This window comes from Lycorma delicatula, chromosome 1 (assembly GCF_047948215.1).
Source record: "Lycorma delicatula isolate Av1 chromosome 1, ASM4794821v1, whole genome shotgun sequence".
Taxonomy (NCBI): Eukaryota; Metazoa; Arthropoda; class Insecta; order Hemiptera; family Fulgoridae; genus Lycorma; species Lycorma delicatula.
The window spans coordinates 245,037,844-245,059,382 of NC_134455.1; the positions used below are offsets into that span (position 1 = coordinate 245,037,844).

The following is a 21,539-nucleotide window of genomic DNA, read 5'->3' on the forward strand; positions in this document are numbered from 1 at the left end:
GTTGTTACTTTTAAACTTTACTAGTCCAATGTTGGCTATCAACTGAAGCTGTTGTTTTTCTGTATGCCAACAGCTGTTACAATGCTCTGTATAGCTCTTCTAAGTTACCTCATCAACTGTTTTTCCTAATAGTATCACTTCACACCAATAAATATCTGTATGCTTGCTCTTTACATGTTTGTTGGCTTAATAGTATGTTCCAGAAGCAAACTTTTCCAACCAACATCTCAACATTCATCATCTGTATATTCATAAAAGATGGCTTCCAGTTCACGTGTTTCGGATAATGAGATTAGTAATTACATGTTTGATAGTGATGAAAGTGATGATTTATTTAGTGATGAAGAAGTTAATGTGCCTGAGGATAATTTTTGTATTTCATATGATGATAATTATGACTCGGATGTAAATAAAGCAAGTGTTGATAATAGTTCTAACCTTTTTGAATGTACATGGTCAAATTATATGGTAAATGATCCTAATCTACAAAAATTCCAGTTTACTAGTAGGTGGGGTTTCATGTAGGACTAAACAGTAGACCAGTAAATGAATCAGGATATTCCAATTATTTTTTACTGATGAATTATTAAAAATCACAAATGTTACAATGATTGCTGTAAACTTTTTTTGCAAATACGCAAAAACAAAAATTGAAATGTATTCCCTTGAAACAATATTCAGCGAGGCATTCATAGAAGGATATAACAGATGAAATGAAAGCTTTATTAGGAATTATTTTAAACATGAGGATCAATCCAAAACCTGAACTTACTGATTATTTTTCTGAAAACTGGTTAGACCGATATCCATTTTTGAAGATGTATTCACTGCAGAAAGATTTTTGCAGTTATTCTAATGTCTACATTTGACTTCTCTTGAGCCAATCCCCCAGTGTAGCAGACTCGGGGTAGTAACATTATTAATACATTGATAAGTAAGTGAATACATTGATAGTAAATGTAGACAACTATTCATACAATTCCAGGAAATGGTTATTGATGAAAGTCCTGTATGGTACAAGGAAAGAATGCAGTGAAGTGTTACAATCAGATGAAGCCTACAAAAAAAATGGGGGCTTTGTATTTTTTTGTCTTTCTGATTCAGTTATTGGATATGTATGCTGTTACATCTCTTACTATGGCAAATGTGCATTAGGTCACTGCCAGAATACTTATACAGCTAACTCAGACATTACTACAAAATTCAGACAGCACTGGCTTTCATGTCTTCACTGATTGTTTCTATATTAGTTACAATTTAGCTTTAGAATTAAAAAAACTGAACATTCATACCACTGATTACTGTGCAAACCAATAGGCAAGTCTACCCGCTCAAACAAAACACCTAAATTAAGTGCATCAAATCCTGACATCACAAAAAATTTAGAAATGGCTTTGTGTTTATACTGTCAGCATATTTCAGCCCAAAAGTGCAACTGGTAAAGCAAATAGTAAAAAGGAGGAAAACAATAACATATAATAAACCTAAAATACAAAATAGATGGGGAGGTGTGGACTATTCTGATCAGTATTGAAACATACGCATTTATGTGAAAAACTGTAAAGTGATGGTGTAAATTTTTTTTTGGCTTCTTGAGGTATCAGTTGTAAATAGTTCCATGTTATATAAATTATATTTTAAGGAAAAGGTTATAACAAAATGCACCCACATACAATTTAGAAAAGCTATAAAAAAGCAGTTAGTGGAGACAGAAAAAACTGGTAAAAAGCAAGGCAGACCATCTTTTGATGAAAAATACATGATTGGATACCTCATTTCATCAAAAAAAAAACTGATCAAAAAAATCTTCAAAAGAATGTGCTGAATGCATAAACAGAACAGTGAAGGAGAAAGAAGAGAAAATAATTTTTTTGTGAAACGTGATAAAAAACTACTGGGTCTTCATCCAGGTGAAAGCTTCAAAAAGTACCATAACATAAACCTTTTTTTGTGGTTTATATAACTAATAAACAATTACATTTAGTTAAGTCAGTTTTAGGATACAACAGTAACAACAGAACATTAGAAATAAATGTAGGAACATGCAGACTTTTAGAATATAAGTACAAAACACATGAGCACGCTAAACAGGTATGTTTTCTTATAAATAAATTATCATTAACAATTCTCTTACAAAATCAATATTTTTAATTTCAATCAACTAGTTTTGCTATCTGCTGAATTCAACAAAATCTGTTGTGATTTTTCACTTCTCTACACAAATGTGATATAAGAAAAATAAAATGTTTCTGTACAAGAATTGTAATTTTATTCATTTTTAATTGTAATTTTAGTCATTGGCCATCAAAATGTTAAACCCAGGAGTACCTTATAAAAATTTTACAAAGCAGATGTTAAATGTAAAATTCAAATGTATTGTCACACTCAAAAATATCTTCACCTGAAAAAGTGTTATGATATAGAAAGTATCATATTAACTTTATTCTGAACAGAAATATGCTACAGTGCAATATACACATGACTGGACTGTTGCATTATGAATTCCTTTACATATCCAGGAAAGGATTAATTACATTACAGAAAACAAATCACACAAGTTTTTTCACAAAAAAATTTATGACATAGAAACAAACATACAACTTTAGATTCTGACAATTTATTTCTTGATTATTTAAAAATTGACAAATAGTTTTAGTTTAGTACTTCAAACACTATACAAGTTTAAAAGAAAATCTGAGTTAATCTGCCTGAAATTTGACTATTATCCTCAAAACAGTTAACTTTATTTTGGAATGTAAAAAGGTTGTATTTTGAATGGAGAAGTTTAATAACCATGTCATTTTACAGTGTATTAATGGCAGTGCACATTAAAAACTCATACATCAGTCATCAACATTTTGAGTTCATATCACTCTCAGCATAAACAAAGATTAAACTGCATAGCAGTGTAATTATTATTTAACAATATAATTACATTTATATAAATAACATTTACACACAAATACTGTTCATAAGTTCATAATTTGTTCATAGATCCAGTAGATTAGGTTTAGTATCAACTGCTGAAGCCGATGTGGGAGGTGGTTTATCAATATTTATTAACGATGTGGTTGAACTGTCATTCAATAAGGCTTCAAGATCAACATCTTCTAGAGTAATTCCATGGGCTGAACCTGGTTACCAAAAACAATTAAAAACTAAACAAATTGACCAGTAATTTTAATATAATATAATCAACAATATGAAACTAATGATAATAAAAATGTACTGTAAAAAACTAGTAATAGAAGTACTTAGACCTATGAAAAAGTGTGATCATAAAAAATAAAATTTTAACAACTAATGAATACTTATGTTATGAACATAAGATGGCATTGAAAACACTGAAAAGGCATTAAGTTGTGCATTCCAAAAAAGCATTAACAAATATTTAATAAAATAAAATTAATATTAAAGAAATAAATTTGCTATTAAGTAACACAATTTTACAGGTTTTAGCAGCTACATTAACTGCAGAAAGAATTAATAAAAGTACAAATATTTTACATTAAACTAGTAACCTGTAAGAAAATCACCCTTACTCTGACTAAATCAATTGAAAGTAACTGAATTAATCCTGTGCAGACAATTTCATGACAATTAAATGAACAATTTGAAACTATTAGTTAATTCTGAGTCCTAAGTCATTCTTATTTTATAAATAATAAATTGTTATAAAAAAATTTTTTTTTATTAAAAAAAAATAAAATTTATTAAATTATATTAAAAAACTTCAGAGGGGGAAAAATAATTTCTTAATTTAAAATAAAAAACATCTGTGGAGATCAAAGTTAGGAGGTTGTTTTACATGCAATTATTGTATAGTGACTACAATAATTCTCAATCAACCACCATAAAAAATGCAACATATAGCAAACCAACCAAAGTTTGTTTCTTTCTACATTAACATGTAAAGAACTTATTCAAACAACAATAAACATAATGTTTATATTTTTGAGGAATACTTTTTTTGGATGATTAATTCACCATGTAAGCTTTAAAGCTTATGAATGGAAATATGAAAAGGAAATTCTGCAGTGCATGAAAAATGCCTTGTCTGACTGGGGTTTGAAAGTGGGATTTTTTGGATAAAACGCTGAGTTGCCACAAACGTCAGATACATTAGCTTTTATTTTCAAGGATAATTGTGGCTGTTTTTGTATAAGCTATATCTGACCTCTAGAACTATACAAAATAAAATTTGCAGTAAACAAACATTAAAATATGAGCCCATATCTTGACCCTCATACAATTTCAGGCTGTTTTGCCCATTATTTTGCTAATGATGGGGCTTTCAAAAAAAGATTACTATCCATTTACTACTGCAGGATAAAAATGATTTTTTCAAATTAATACAGTACAATTGAAATTGAATAAGGCTATTTTTAAAGGAAGAATAATATTTCTGTAGAAAATGTAAAATGCAAATGTTTGTATAAAATCTGAGTTCATCTATTAAGCCAATTTACTAAAAAATGTTTTAAAAACTAACACAACTAACAACAATGTTGTAATACATATATTTAATATAAATTTCAAACTAGTTAAAATTTTTTTTAATAAATCATGTACATATACACCCATACAATTATTCACATATATCCCTTAAATAATACATACTATTAATGAAGTACTGCAATGAAATGGTATATTATAATACAGCTGATATATTAAAGTTAACATAAATATATGCGAGAATGAGTAAAAAATTTGAGTAAAATCTTTTGTTCTATTATTTATTTACACAAAGGTAGGGGTTCCACATGTATAACATTATCTACATAGTCATATCCCTTGTCAATGCACTTGGCCCTGAGGTCCACATGCTTCTGTATTACTTCCAAGAAGGTTAACCAAGGTGCGGTTATCACGAAGCCATTTTTGCACCAATTCCTGCACGTCTAAGTCTGTGGAAAATTGTTGACTGCATAAAGCATCCTGAGCAATTCAAACAGATAAGTGAGAGGGAGCAAGATCTGGGCTGTAGGGAGTGTTCCAGTACCTCAAATTTCAACTTTTTGATTTTTGAACAGTCTGGCAAGTCATAGGCAGGCAGGTGTTGTGCAACAACACTTTCTTCAACAATAGACCTTGAAATCTGTTGTAAACTAGTCGTCTCTTATTTTCACTGTAACTTGCATTATTGATCATAGTTCCCTTTTCCATGAAGTCTTCTAGTACAGGCCTTATTGCATTTCAAAAAAACCGTAGTGGAACCTTTCCTGTCGATGACTCAGTTATGAATTTTTTCTTCATCAGAGGTTCTGGGTGTTTCCACTCCATACACTGGTGTTTAGATTCTGGCTCTTAGTGATGACCCCACATTTTTTAAAAGTGACTATTCTGATCAAAATTGTCATCATTTTGTACAGAATTTTACTGAAGGTTGGTACTTTTAAGCACCAGTTTATTATTAATATAACAGTTTTTCTTAAAAAATGTACAATGATATAAGGTAAATATTTTTTTTTGTCTTCAGTCATTTGACTGGTTTGATACAGCTCTCCAAGATTTTCTATCTAGTGCTAGTCGTTTCATTTCGGTATACCCCCAACATCCTACATCCCTAACAATTTGTTTTACATATTCCAAATGTTGCCTGCCAGCACAGTTTTTTCCTTCTACCTGACCCTCTAATATTAAAGCGACTATTCCAGGATGCCTTAATATGTGGCCTATAAGTCTGTCTCTTCTTTTAACTATATTTTTCCAAATGTTTCTTTCTTCATCGATTTACCGCAACACCTCTTCATTTGTTACTTTATCCACCAATCTGATTTTTAACATTCTCCTATAGCACCACATTTCAAAAGCTTCTAATCTTTTCTTTTCAGGTACTCTGATCGTCCAGTCTCACTTCCATATAAAGCAACGCTCTAAACACATACTTGCAAAAATATTTTCCTGACATTTAAATTAATTTTTGATGTAAACAAATATAAAGGTAAATATAAAAACTAAATATATTAAGCCCTTTTATTACATACAATAATTAAATCATTTTAAAAATCATTTTAATTTTCTTTTTTCCAATGTTACTGATTTTCATTTTTTATTTTAAGTCAACTGATTATAGTTTAGAATAAATTTAATAAAAAAGTGAGAGTTTTTACAGTAAAAAATAAATAAAATTATCCTTACTTTTTGAATTAATTGGTAAAAACTTATAATAGAAAAAATGACACAATAAACAATTACTAACCAGTTAATGTAACAGGTAAATTTGACATAAAGTCAAATTTTAAAAGTTGTAAAGTAACTAAAAAACTTACTTTATAAACTAACTTACTTATTGTAATTATTCTGAATCTAATTATTATTATTAAATTTTGTTTTAAGAAGTTTTTGTTGCACAATATAGGTAATTACATTTTAAATAGGTATACATAGTATATAATTGAAGCATGTATTTTCATAACCTTGTAAAATGTCATTTTACAAAATTTATAAGAGGAAGAAAAAAAACAGATTTTCATTAATACTAAATTTTGTTGCGCATAATGTGGTAACGGCACATTAATTACAACTTGTATCCTTGACAGTATTCACAACACTACAATTAAAACATTAAAATAGTAAATGCTTGGTAGGGTGACCTTAGGGTCACATCCAATTTAATGTAACAATATTCACAACAAGTATTATAATTGTATTTATACAATCTAAATTTATCTTTACTCTTCATATTATATCTTTTGTTTGCAAACAATGTCCACTTGCTGTTGGGAGTCTCTGCTTTAGAATGATACATTTTTATTACCTAGTTAGATTGTAACAAAGAATTCTGGTTTAAAGGACATGATATTGCTGAATATTTAAGCTACTAAAACACTCGTCTTACTATTCAAAATCATTTTTCATCTGAAGGACAGCTGACTTGGAATTAAAGAACACCAGAAAATCTGTACCCCTTGAAAACATTCCATCAAATTGCCACGCAAGTATATCAGAGCCAGCATGATTATAGTTTGTATACACTGGTAACTTGCTTTAAAAAAAAAACCTCAAGCAATAAAATTTGCAGGATGGATTTATGAAGAGATGTTGTCATTATTATGGGAAACTGGTTAATACTCTCTGATCAGGAAAGAAAATAAATCTCTTCATAATCAACTAATTATTGCCAACAATTCACTCATCACATTTGGTCATCAGTTGATAATTGCACACCAAGACATAGAAAAGCCCCTCCAAGATTCTGTTGCATTATCACATCATTTGGCCAATATTGCACAAAATATTGGGAAAATATTGCAAAGCCTCAACATAATAAACTGTTGCATGCACTGATGACATCAAATCAATGATGAGCTGAAAAATGCCAAAGATATACTGAAGGAGTAAAAGAACATTTCAGATGAGGCTAAATTTAACATTATAAAGTTACTGGAGGTGACTACTGATGAATGGTTCAAAGAATTTTAAGACATAAACAAGAGAATTATTATTATTTATATTTAAATTTTCATGGTAAAATAAAATTCACAATGTTATGTAATGCAAGCTTCATTTATATAATTTTTTAATTCCATTGGTCTTTTTTCATTATACTGCAGATATCAGTAAACCAATTATTTTATAATTTTTTTATGTAATAAAGTGTATTTTGGACAAACAACACCACTATCAGATCTGTAATGTAAAAGTCCCCTTTTGAGTAAATACAGGCTCAGATCACTATGTAATCAAAATTAAATTTACTTCCCAAAGGAAGCAAAAATCCAAGCCACTACAACTAAATGAAAAATAGACAATACCCAACTAATTAAGAATGAAAATTACCAAAAAAATAACAATCACGGATAAACTCAGAGACCTAGTCAACAACCTTAAACAAACTACAGAAAAACTGGCCCCAGTAAAACCCTGCAAAAAACATCAATGGTAGAACAGCGAATACAACGAAACAGTGAATAGATATCAGCATGGCTATTATACAAATCCCAAAAATCAGAAACATCCTTCTAAAATCTAGTAAAACAAAGAAAAGAAGCCACCCAAACCCTAAGGAAAATAAAGACAACACCATAAAGACACACTGAAATTAATAAAAAAATTCAACAAAACACAAAGCTTCAAAAATACAATTCCTAAAATATGAACCCCCAACCCTACTAATGAAGAATGAAAACCATACTCTGGCCCATAACAATAAAGACAATGTAGAACTCCTAGCTAAATATTTCAACAAACTCCTAAATTGCAAAAAAAACTGGCAGAACTACTAAACTCTGACACCAGCACCCCACTAACGCTATCAGAAAACATCAATCCTCCTACAATAAAAGAAGTACCAAGCACTGGGTGAGATGAAAAATTATAAAGCAGCAGGAGAAGATCAGACTTTTGCAGAGACCTGGTAACATGCAGGAAGATCAGCAAAAATTGCCCTTCATCAACAGCTTGTCAACATCTGGATCAAAAAACTACCGGATCACTGGGCAACAGCCCTCAACCACCCACTACACAAAAAAAGCAGATAAAACAGACCCTAACAACTACATGGGAATCTCACTCCTAGATACAACATACAAAATTCTTTCAAGAATCATTCTCAACTGATCAGTTTACAACTAGAGAAAAACCCAGACTACCAGGAGGGTTTCAGACTCTGGAGGAGCTGCCCAGACCAGATCATGCTTCAACCAAATATTGGATTACAACAGAAAAAAAAGCAGAGATATGGTGATAATGTTTGTAGACTACAAGAAAGTGTATGATTGCATCCACAGAGAATGCGTACTAAAAATTCTAAGACACCTCGGACTATATCCAAATTAACATAATAATAAAACTTATTCTCGCAAACACTACATGAAAAAAGAAATTCAGAGGTGAATTCTTGGAACCATTTGAGATCAAAACAGGACTGCGCTAAGGCAATGGATTCTTACCACTATGCTACTGCACTCTGTAAGTAGTAATGAGGGAATGGTTCAAAAAACGCCCACCAAAAATAAAAATAAGCCAAAAAATTAACACAAATTTCCTTGGTTTTGCTGATGACTAGGCACTGCTATCAAATGACATCGACAAAGATAAAACATAAGTATTAGAACCTCAAAACACTGCAAATAAAATTAGCCTCAAAATATTATTCAAAGGCAAAAGTTATGTCCCAAAAACCAACACAGTTAGAAGAAGTAAACAAAAACAGTAATAAAGTCAAAATAGCAACCCAATTTAAATATCTTGGGGAAATAATAACAAACAGCTGCTGATACTATGTGTAAGAGGAAACTAGGGTTTTTTGGACTCATCATGAGAATGCAATATTCGAGACATGAAAGAGCTGGTACAGTACAATCTTGACTTGAAAAAAACCGTGACAGGATGCAGATTGATCAGAAAAGTAAGAGGATCTGAAGGAAATTGGCCTTATACCAAAAGACATCACAAACCTGATAAAATTAAAAAAAAAAAAAAAAAAAAATCAAGGGCAAAAACACTCATTTCATACACATGAAGAAACTCACAAGAACATGGAGATCAGAACGCAAGAAAAAGTACTGGAAGGATCACAAGAAACAGTCCCTTCAAAGAGACTTGGGATAATGGACTGACTAAAGTGATCCTATGCGATCAAAAAAAAGAAAAAAAAAAGTATCTATAATTTTCCATAAATTTATTATTTACCAGTTATAATATTTATATAATCGGCAGTAAAATAATGAGTGCTACTGTAATGACACATCTATAGGGACAGTTGGAATATCAAAAATTTCAGAAATGTCGAATGAAAAATGTGTAACTCTAGATTGTACAATAAATTACAATTTGTAAGTAAGTTCTTTGTAAGTTCTTTTTCCAGAGAATTAAGAATTTTTTCTTTAATAGTCATGAAAAAGTTAAAGATAAATAATTTACTGTCACAATTTTTTATGTTTACCCTGAAAGATTTTTTTTTAGAAGTAACACAAACAGTTTTTCAAGTTTCACTGATAAAAAAAACACAAAAAAAAGGCTGCAAAAATTGTGTTTGTTGTTATTCCTTGAAAAAGTAAATTTCACATTTATTGTTGTTTGAATAAGCTCTTTATAAATGAATGTAGAAAGAAAAGACTTTAATTTGGTGTGTAATGGTCTTTTAAAATAATTTCTCAGAAAAATCTTTTAAGATTGTTCTGAAAAGTTATTGCTGTCATTTTTTAAAAACAGTTCTGAGGAATAAGTTCAGATGTATTCTTTCATTTGTCAGACTATACTGATTAACTTGTTACAGAGGGTAATTTAAATTTTACATAATAATGTTTTACTTTATTATATACTAACAATAAAATAAATCTCCAGCATTATAACAAAGGACATTCAATAATTAACGAGACAAACTGATGTAGAAAAAACTGTTCATTCAATGACAATGAAACTTTATGCATTTAATCAGCTGTTCAACCATAACCTCTTTTGTTGATTTCAGAACGTCAGTTCTGCTTGAAACATGTATGCTGGAAAAGCAACGTTCAGTGATAAAATTTTCAGTATCAGAAAGTGTAAAATTGGCAGAAATTCACTCAAGAATGTTGAAACAATACGGTGAAAAGTGTTAAACAGCAGTAACATGTAGAAGTGGGTGGAACAGTATAATCGGGCAGAATAAGTGCGAATGATCTCCATCAGTCTGGAAGATCAGTTGAAATTTTGACTACCATGCTGCAAAATCACATAAATGATCTTATTCGTGAAGACAGGAGAGTCACAATTTTTCAAATTGCTAGTTTGTATAATATTAGTGTTGGAACCATATATTCAATCATTCATGACATGCTGAATTCGCAAAACATGTTCGAGACAGTTGACTCAAACCCATAAAACACTTGGATTCGCATTTGTTCTAAGCTCAAAGAACGGTTTGAAGCAGAAGGATTGTATACAAACTTTCTAGATTGTATAATAATCTGTGATGAAACGTGGCCTGCTCAAAGACTTTTTACAAGACAAGAAGTTCGACGACGATGAAGTGATCAAAAAAGCGGTACACGAATGGTTCAAACAGCAAAATAAAGACTTCTACGCTGTGGGAATCAGAAAGCTCACAGAATGATGGGAGGACAAGTGTGTAAATGTTACTGGGGTCTATGTTGAAAAATAGTGTAAGTTTTATTGTCACTGAATAAATTGTTTTTTCTCTACTACAATTTATCTCATTAATTATTGAATGTTGTCCCTCCTAATTAAATTAACCAATATATTAACAAAAATATGTAGGAAATACATCAGGCATTGCTAAAACTATAAATAGTCCCTTACTGAAAAATTACTGCAGCCACGTTCATGAAAATTTGGTGACTGATAAAATAAGAACTACTTAACTGAACGATGTTTTGCCTGCTGTCATTGTATCATAACTTAATAACCATTTAATTTTATAAGATGGTAGTTTCAGAGACTTTTCTGGTTTTGTGTAAAATATTCTACATAGATTTTATCTTGTTCACGACTAAGAAAATAAAATTAACTAAACAGAAAATTATAGAAAAAATAGCATTTATGAATCACCAAAGAGGAAGTTTACACATCAAAAATTGTTAATTTATATACCCAGGTTACAGAGTAACAGCACAGTGACATTATGTCAACAGTACTTTGGTGTGTAAATGTACCAGTAAATGTGTAGACCTGAACTCAGGATAACCACTCCTGAGACGTGTGGTAAATTGAAACCCAACCATCAAAGAACACCAGTATCCACAACCTAGCATTAAATCTATATAAAAAGCAACTGCTTTTACAAAGACTAAAACCTCAGACTCTCAATTTCGAAAATCAGGTGATTTTGCAATGAGTTTAACCACTAGGCTAACCCAATGGGTCAGTCTTCTCTAATCTTCAGAAAAAATTAGTTATTAAATCTTAGCATTGTTAAATATAACCTTCTACTTTTTTCTCATATTTTGTATTACAATTTTAAAAATTGAAGTACTGTTTTGTAACAGTCATGTGTGTGTATTCTTTGACATTATATTATTCAATAGTTTTAATAATAAAGTAGTATTATGTAAAACTAAACTTAATTTAACACAATCACCCTCTCAATTTAATTGCTGGTTTATAAATTTCCACAATTTTTATATCTTTATTTTTATGGATTGCAATTTAGCATCTTAGCTGTATAATAATTATTATAAATAATAAATAAAATAAAAAATATTACTTATTGTTTATTATTATTATTTTTAAAATCTTTACACTGGCACTTTCACAGTGTGCACTGCTTCATCACATGTACCAAACTTCAAAAAAGAGAAAAATATTACTTTAACAGATTTTTTTACTTATACATCTGATGAAGCATTGTGCACTGAAAAGACGTGTAAAAAATTTTTAAGAGAAAATAAGTAGAAAGTGATATTTTTTTTTATTGATAATATTCTCTACTTCTATGTAATTTTTTTTTAATTACTGTTTTTTTAAAGTATTCTATTTAATGTTTTAATTTTTTCAATTACTGTTAATATTGTTTTACATTAACATCAATTCATTTAAGCAAACAATAAAAATAAATACAAACTTTCTAGGTTGTATAATAACCTGTGATGAAACATGGCCCGCTCAAAGACGTTTTATATGACAAGAAATTAGACGACAATGAAATGGTAAAAAAAGTGGTACACAAATGGTTCAAACCCAAATATTTACAAGAGTAAAACTTAAAAAAAAGTTTATAAAAATTAAATTTTGGTTGGTCTGAAAAATTAAATTTATTAAGTGTCTCAGCCTTATTATTTACAACAGTAATTTAACTTATTTTACTTTTTTAATGAGCTAAAAAATACAATCAAATCCAGTCTCCTTCAATATCCAGCAAGGAAAATAAGCAGCAAGTGTTTTTTTTATTGATAATATTCTCAATTTTTTTAATTATTGTTCTTTTAAAGTATTCTAATTTATCTTTTATTGTTAATGTTGTTACATTAACATCAATTCATTTAAGCGGTGAACCGTAAAAATAAATTTAAATTTATGAACCAATAAAAAAATTTGAAAAGATGATATGCTTAATTTGACAGTTAAGTTGGAATTATTTAAATAATATAATTCATTATAGTCTTAACTGTTCACTAGAATACGTAAAAGTTCAGTTCATATATTATCTATTTTATTTTAAATGTTATTAATCATACCTGCATGAGCCAAGAAGAGGTCTTTTAAAAATCCAAGTTCTTTACTTAAAAGTTTAATTTTTTCTTCTAGCTGATCATTTTCAGTCTTTAATTTATGCACTCTGTCAAGAGTTTCTTGTGTCCTTAGCCTTGATTTAACCCTGCTTCTCTTCACAGCCTGTAATAAGATACATTACTTCATGACTTCAAATTTCAGAGTGGTTATTAAATATTAGTATTAAATAAAACACAACTTCATACAGTGCGAGTAAAACCTGCCTGATTAACTAGAAGATTGGATGTTAAAAAAAGAATGAGTTACAATTAATTCTATGAGGTAACTTAATACATTATAACCTGTATATATTGTTTAACATGCGAATTCATGGAATTAGACACTCATTTCAATTTTATCTAAAATTGGTTGCATATTTAATTTCTTAAAATAATTTTATTATTAAATACGCTTTTATTTAACTAAAAAAATGAAAAAAAATTACAAAAAGAATTACCAAAATTTCACTATTTGGAAATCATTGAATTAAAGTATAAATTGTTTGGAAATATTTTCCAATACAAAGATATTAAAGATGCTCTAAAATAAGAAAAATAATTTTATTCTCACATATTACATAAAGAATAAATCGTTATAACAAATTTTGATTAAATTAAACATTTTATACTAATAATGATAATCTATAAATCTATTTTCTATTCGTGATAGTGGATGCACTTTAATGAGAACATTTAATTGTTACATCTCTCAGCTACACTTAATTATAATACACACTGAAGGAATTTGTTAACAAAATTCCTTTACATTTTATATTATAAGTAATAAAAGCATGGGGTGCCCTTCATTATATTAACAGCAAATTATCAATGAAACAATTATGAAACATAATGTATTAATCAAAATAGTCTCAACTAAAAAAAAATTACTGTCAGAATTAGACAGTGTATTTATTATTATGAAACTTCTCATACACAATATCAGTGAAATGTGTTAATTTATCACTTTTAAGCATATTGTATAAATATTACATAACTCCACAGAACTGTATACAATCGTAGATGGATTTCTTCTAAAATATGATGTAGCAAAATGAATAACAGACTTAAAACAAATTTGTGCATAAATTTCAAGCAGTGATTCATTGGACAACTAATAAATAACCCACCTTCACATAAATGCTATTTTTCTTGTGTAGCGAAGGTCTTTCATACACATATGTGGTTGTTTGAATTTCTGTTATTTGCAATCAACAAATTTTCTATGAAAACAATTTTTTTATATCAAGCATATGTACAAAATTTTAGCCATCTCATTTGGAAGTAGGTTAAATATTGCTGACAAAATTCTGATCATCCTGATCATTCATCATATTTCAATCGAAAATTATTCCTTACTACTTTTAGCCAATATTCAAAACAATATATACAAACTTTGTCTTTATTTTGCAAAATGGTTGTATACGTAACTGTGATATTTTTGACAGTAATGTGAATAATTCTGGCATTTTCTTTTGTCATGCATTATGCCATCATAAAATATAATATGTTAATTTGTTTTCATTACATTACTTAATAGTTACTAATAGCAAAAAATACATAATTTAAAGGAATTATAAATTACATCTTGAATGTTAATTTATGCAATACTCAAACATACTGTATAAATATTTAGATAATTTTCTTGATATTGCTCACTTTATACTTGCTACAAAATACAATGTGAAATTTTTACACGTTACACTTCATAGTAAGCTATTTCATGAAAACTCCAGAATATTTAATTCAGTCAAATATTTGATATTAGCCACTAAAAATTAGACTTTTAAAAATCCTATTGTCACGTTACTTTTTTTTTGTAAAAGGTAAGGAATTAATTAATGTTGGGTTTTTAACACAGGTACTAAATTTTACTGTCATTATTCTCTTTGCTATGGCTGACAATAAATATAAAATTAACAAATTTCTGAACTCTACAGATGTGAAAGAGATTTAAGGTAAAAAAAGAATTTCTTTTAAAATTGTGCTGCAACCAATTTAATTCAAATCAAATGATATTGTATTCAATGACCCTTTTGTTTCAAAAGTTGTGTTTGTGCTAAAAATCAGGTTTAGTTGGGAAAAAATCTAAATATTCTTATTGTTTATTTTATTGTGTTTTAACCAACCACAAATGTCTTTCAGTATAGTTAGTTCCAGCAGAGTAAAAACAAATTCTTCAGGGACAAGTAATAAGTGAATGAAGTAAAAAGGACGAGGTTAGTACAATTATTTGGTATTTTTACAGTAAAACCAGTTTTAAATACTTGTATTAACTATGAGTAACAGTTTTAACATTCAAAAAACCTCTTTAAAATAGTTTTATTTATATTTTGATTATTATAACATGGTAATGTGGAGCCGATTGTGGATGTGCATTCCTTTTTTTTCCCCTTCTTTTGCGTTCAGGAATCACCATCAGGTACTACTTCAGAGGTGATATGCACGGAAGTGAATGAAGAGTGGCTTTGCAAAATCTCAGGTTGACCACTCCTGGGAAGTGTGGTTAATTGAAAACCAACCACCAAAGAATACTGGTATCCAGTATTCAAATCTGTATAAAAGTTACTCCATTACTAGGATTTGAACGTTGGAATTCTTGAAATCAACTGATTTATGAAGACGCTCTCACCACTAAACCAATTTGGTGGGTTAGGATGTGTATTCTACTCGCATTTGTCTTAACGAAGAAATAAAAATGAAAAGCATGTTCTTTGGTGGTTGGGTTTCAATTAACCACATATCTCAAGAGTGGTTGACCTGAGACTGTACAAGATACACTTCATTTACATTCATCCTCTCAAGTAATACCTTATAGTGGTTCTGGAGGCAAAACAGAAAAAGAACAAAGGTGTCTGATGAATCCTCTCAATCCCATTTAGAATTCTTGTGCAAAATTCCTCTATCATCCACTGGTGTGGGGGGGGGGGTGTCAGAACAAGTCTCATTAAGTGGACAAAGAACTACAATTTCATGGTTCATGGTATTTAGTTAAGGATATTGTATGTAGAGAACAAAAAATGGAAACTCATTTCTTAATTCTTATGAAATCACTCGTCTGGTCGCTAGAAATGAATAACTTCATACAAGTGAGGAAGATTTAATTATTGCCTGCAACAAAAATGAGAGCAAAATACTTATTTTTTGAAAAAAAAAGCCAAGATCTCTATAATTATTGTTACCTGACAATACTATGAAAAGAACTGATAAGATGGCTCAAACAACACAAAATATTTTCCTAGAATGGTAATAGAGAATATTTTGGATGAAAGTTATCATATTTCAAATAATGCTAACCTGGTGGTTTATCTGCGATATGAACAAGAAAATAAAGTTTGTGAAGACTCTTTGTTCTACGAATTGTTACCTCTTCATACAACTACTGAAGCCCTTTTCAATGTTGTGAATGACTTCATAACTATTAAGTTCCATAGGGAGAAAATGTGTGGGTAAAAGCACAGATTGTGCTACAGCAATGTTGGGAATACATAAATGTCTAGTCACATGTATCCTGAAACACCTCTTGTGAAACAGACACATTGTTATATACACCGCAAAGCCTTAGATATGCCTACATGTGCCATAAGCGCTGCAAAATGAAAAACTCTTTTACATGAGTGAATAAAAATTGTCAATTTTGTTAAGGTCCATCCTGTTAACGGCTATTCTTTGCTCTTTGTAGTGAAGTGGAAAGTGATCACGAAGACTTATTAATTTACTGGCTGTTTTGGCGTTAAGGTTCTGATGCAGTTGTTTGACCTTCATGACGAAATAAGGTTGTTCCTCATATTCTAAATCTGAGTAAAATCTGACATAATTTAAAAGATTCTACATGGCTCTGAGCTTTTACTTATTTGGCGGACATTTTTAACATCTTTAATACTTTTAGCTTGAGCCTTCAAGGTACATCTGTCAAAAAAGGTGTTTGATGTCAAAAAAAAAACACGAGGTAACAATCAAGAAGTTAAATTTGTGGTGCAAACATCTAGAGAAAGGAAAATATGATTCCTTTCACACAGTGATTTTAGTGAACAATCCCTTTCTAGTGATGTTGGCCAAAATATGATTTAATGTATAAGGTGGACATTGCTGCCTCAACTATTTCTGTATTTTATGATTTGTTCTGAAAGAATGATTGGATGAAAACTCCCTTTCAAGACTTGATCCAACTGTCAAAGAACAACAACTTTTCGAGCAGTCTTGTGATTTGACATTCAAAATATTGATTCCTTGTTACCCGTTACTGGAGTTGAAAATTTCCAAAAGGGCTGTAAGGCAACTATTGCCATTTGCCACTACATATCTGTGTGTGACATTTTCTCTCTAGTAAATATGAAAAACAAATACAAGAATAGACTTAACATGAATCCCAGATCTATGTTTGAAATTATTCAGTTTGATATAGAAATACTAGGCATGCAGATGTGACATATTTAATGTTGTAAAATTGTAATTTTTCACTTCTTTTTTATATGGAATAATCTTTGATTTCTTGGGGTGCTGAGGAGAATTAAGTCACTACAGGGGATCCACGACATTAGAAGGATTGGGAAACACTGATGTATATTAATTTATTGGACCTATGACTGAATAATTTGTTTACATCTAAAAGATATGGTATTATTACTTGTGTTTGCCATATTTTTATGAAAATAAGCTAAAATAAAAAATAAGTAAATATTTTAGTTATAAATAATATAAACAAAGTGAATTCACAATGTTCTTACTACTAAGACAGAGATATTTAATTAAAATTAGAAAAAAAATACTAAGCAATATGGAAAAGAAAACACACAGCATTATTCCTATCCCTTCGTTTCCTGTAATCATCTTCAGCACCACTGTCAGCTTGATCTCCTCCACCATCCCTGGATTTTCTTTTTGAAGCTCTACCACTGTTCTCCTTATTTCTAGGAGCCATTTTCTGCAAACAGAAAAATTTATAAATCAATATTGCAATTTAATCAAAATCAATTTTGAAATTTAATACTGATAAATTGTATCATAAAAATAATGTTATTTTAGAACTCCATTTACTGAAAACTAGGCTAAAAAGGAAAAAAGTTGTCAAAACTAATTTAACAAATTTTAGAAAAAAAAAGTCATAAGATATTGTTTTATATGCTGTTTTTTTTTTTTTTTTTTTTTTTTTTTTTTTTTTTATTAAAAATGTTATCCAATGTATTACAGACTATATAACCACCAACAAAAAAATACTATTCATAATATAAAATTAATTGATGATGATGAATCTCTAGATTCATCATCAATTATTTTCAGTGTCCACACATGCAAACACAGAGATGATTAGTGTGTGTGTGTTGTCTTTTAGTTACTTCATGAAATTGCAAGTACTTTGCTAAGTTGGGACAGATTTTATTACTTTTTCCCTGAAACAGTGCTTGTTAAAATTCATATTTTAGTTATTGCTACAGTAAGTTATTTATGGTTGAAGAAGTAATTTTACATTCAAAGATCAGTTAAAATATATATGTCCATAAATCTGATATTTTTTCAAATATTTTTGTTTGAAAATAATTCCTTTCACAACTGTCTACATTATTCTTTTAAATGTTGCATTTTAAAATATGGCTTCAAAAGTCTTTGGTTACAAGAATATGCTGAGAAATTTCTATTATTAGTATAATTAAAAATTTAACATTAACAAAGAATTTGTTTTTTTGATGCTGAATTCCCACAATATTCTTGTGCTAATAAAAAAATGTAATTTTAAGAGAATGCATTTTGTATATCAAAGTACAATAAAAAAAGATTTTCTTCAGAAATAGACATTATATAAGATCTTTTTTAAAGATTCCACGATTATAAAGTTTAAAAGGAGTCATAACATTGGATGGAGAAAAACAAAACTACCATAATTGTTGCTACAATTAGCCCAATTGATGCAATTAGCCCATACTTTAAAATACTTTTAAGTATTTAAGTTACTGTACAGAGCGTTAAAACATAAATAGAAACCATAATCAATAAGTTGTATAATTTTCTTAATTATTTAACAAAACATAAATTTTTCTAGAATGCAGCAATATGCCACAAGTATTATTGAACTGAAAAGAACTTTGGTAACGAACATTTTTAGGTTGATATGACATTCTTGAAAATCCAATGATTCATGACCTTAAAATACTTCTAATTATACTAAATAATTACCTTTTGCCAACAGTTCATAATTTACACATGTGCAATTAAGTAAGTTTTCTCTGATATAAGAGATATTTAGTTTTGTGAAAATTGAATTTCGGTTTCATCACAAAGACCTGCTGAAGGATGAAAATTTTCAAGTGTCAGAATGCATGCTGCAATGTATTTCTCTTTTTTATGAAAACAGTCAATTAGTATCAGAAAGAAAATTAATTTCACAGTGTTGGTAAAGTGTGTATGTGTATATGTGTATATATATATATATATATATATATATACTACATAAATGATGATGCAATCAGCAGAATTGACTTCTCCAAGAATATTTCTTCATGATAGTGACCTTCTAGCATCCTCTCAGTTTTCAGTCACTGAATTGTGCTTAGGCATAAAATTGAATGTAAATTGTATTGATTAGTATGCTAAAATATATATATATATATCCTGTCCCAAGCCCCAATTCTACAATTTTCTTTCTGTACAATTTTTTTCCTATTATAGACTAGTACGATATGTACAATTGCCTTTTGAGTAGTTTAAAATATTAAATAGACAATTGTAAATTATACTGTCCGAAATAAAAAAAAAATAACAGCAGTGGAAAAAAATGCAATATAGAATTTGATTATGTGACAGGATAAAACTGCATGTTTAAAAAAAACATATTTAAGTCATTGATGGAGTTTTAGAATTACAGTTTTGAACCACATTACCTTTAATGTTTCAGAATTATCTAAAATAATTTTTTTCATATATTTTGCAACTATCTTTGGTTACACAAGTTGTAACAATACACTTGTTAATTAATAATGTGTTATTTATAAGAAAGGAACTTCCTGCTCTCAATAACATTTAGCCAAGGACAGCTCTAAATTGATACATAGGCTTTGTACAGCGGCTGATGGTAATACTGAATAAGTTGAATCAGCCACCAGGTTAATGAATACTTAGTTACATTTAGGTAATAATCTATAATTATGTAAAGTTCTCATAAACGGCAATTAAAGATTTCATGGTTTATCCAGAAAGACTGGAAATCTAACAAGTGTACCTACAATAACCTTATACTAGAAAATCAACAAACATTAGTGAACAAGTAATAAAATACTTTAGGGGTGTATTAATGCAAGAACTTAATAACAAAAACAAACATTGAGAAAAATTCTTTTAACAATAAAATGACGATGGCGAAATACAATTGCGAAAAGCGTTATCCCGAAGGCTATATAGTACTAGTTGCGTAATTCGGAGATTCGACCAAACTTCCACGTTATAACAATTAAAAATTCCCGAATAAGACAACTAATTTAATTCCGGCACTTTTATGTATAATAAAGATAAATAAATTTTTCTTGTATTCCTGAAAAACTAACCTGTTTAATCAGCGAATATGTGGACTAAAAAAGTAAAGGTGTACTTACGGTTTTAAAAAGAAAGTTGTAATCCACAGACATTAATTTCTAAGAAAATTAAAGTAATTTTACAAAATTACAGATAACAATTAATAAACTACAAGCAACGTCACAACACAATCAGCGTAATTTCAACGATTAAAACTATCCAGACGTAGGTAAATTGCTACCGTATTACTCGAGTTTTAACTTGACACTGAAAAGCACGGAAAATATTGCATCACACACCCTTGATTTCATAAAATCTTACCTTTTATATTTATCCAAGGACTTACAATAAGAAGGCTTTTACGCAAGTCCACTTGTGAAATCAATATGTGATAAAAAAAAATAGCAATTATTAACGAGAAGAGACATTTAACTCGCACTGTTTACTATGATGAAATCTTTTGGCCTTGGGGGTCGATGACATTATTCATTCGGTTTCCACAGCCACCGTTTAGCGCCAGTATCGCCACTTTCCATTACGAAGGTGTTTCGAACTTGTAACTTCGATTTCTATAGGAATATTCTTGTTTCTGGGCGGTGTTAAGTCTTAATAAATAAATGTAATTATCATTTATTTAAGTAATATATTTATTGGAATTAAATGGCTAGATAATTAACTTTATATTGTTATGGTTTTTCTTTATTTTTTTATAGTTGAATTTTTTTCTGGAAATATAATCTAAATATTGAAATAATCAACTTGTAAGGAGGTAATGATTTCTTCATTTAGCGGGTAATACATTTAAAAAGACTAAAACTAATTTTTTAATTCCACCGAAGCAAGTATATCGTTATCCTAATATTGTTAATATTATTCCATACTGTT

At 29.2% G+C, this 21,539-nt stretch overlaps 1 protein-coding gene across 2 annotated transcripts; it reads right to left on the reverse strand.

The window, feature by feature from the left end:
• Window positions 1–134: 134 nt before the first annotated feature.
• On the reverse strand, window positions 135–21,129 carry Irbp18 (Inverted repeat binding protein 18 kDa). Of its 2 annotated transcripts, none has more exons than XM_075375106.1 (4): window positions 20,976–21,129; window positions 17,947–18,075; window positions 13,122–13,278; window positions 135–3,134 (listed from the first exon to the last, which is right to left on the reverse strand). In XM_075375106.1, the coding sequence occupies exons 2-4, from the start codon at window positions 18,070–18,072 to the stop codon at window positions 2,989–2,991; spliced, it is 429 nt and encodes a 142-aa protein (XP_075231221.1). In that variant the 5' UTR covers window positions 18,073–18,075; window positions 20,976–21,129; the 3' UTR covers window positions 135–2,988. The 2 variants fall into 2 exon arrangements, with proteins under 2 accessions (XP_075231221.1, XP_075231213.1); XM_075375098.1 differs by lacking the exon at window positions 20,976–21,129 and adding an exon at window positions 20,735–20,925.
• Between the last annotated feature and the right edge of the window lie 410 nt (window positions 21,130–21,539).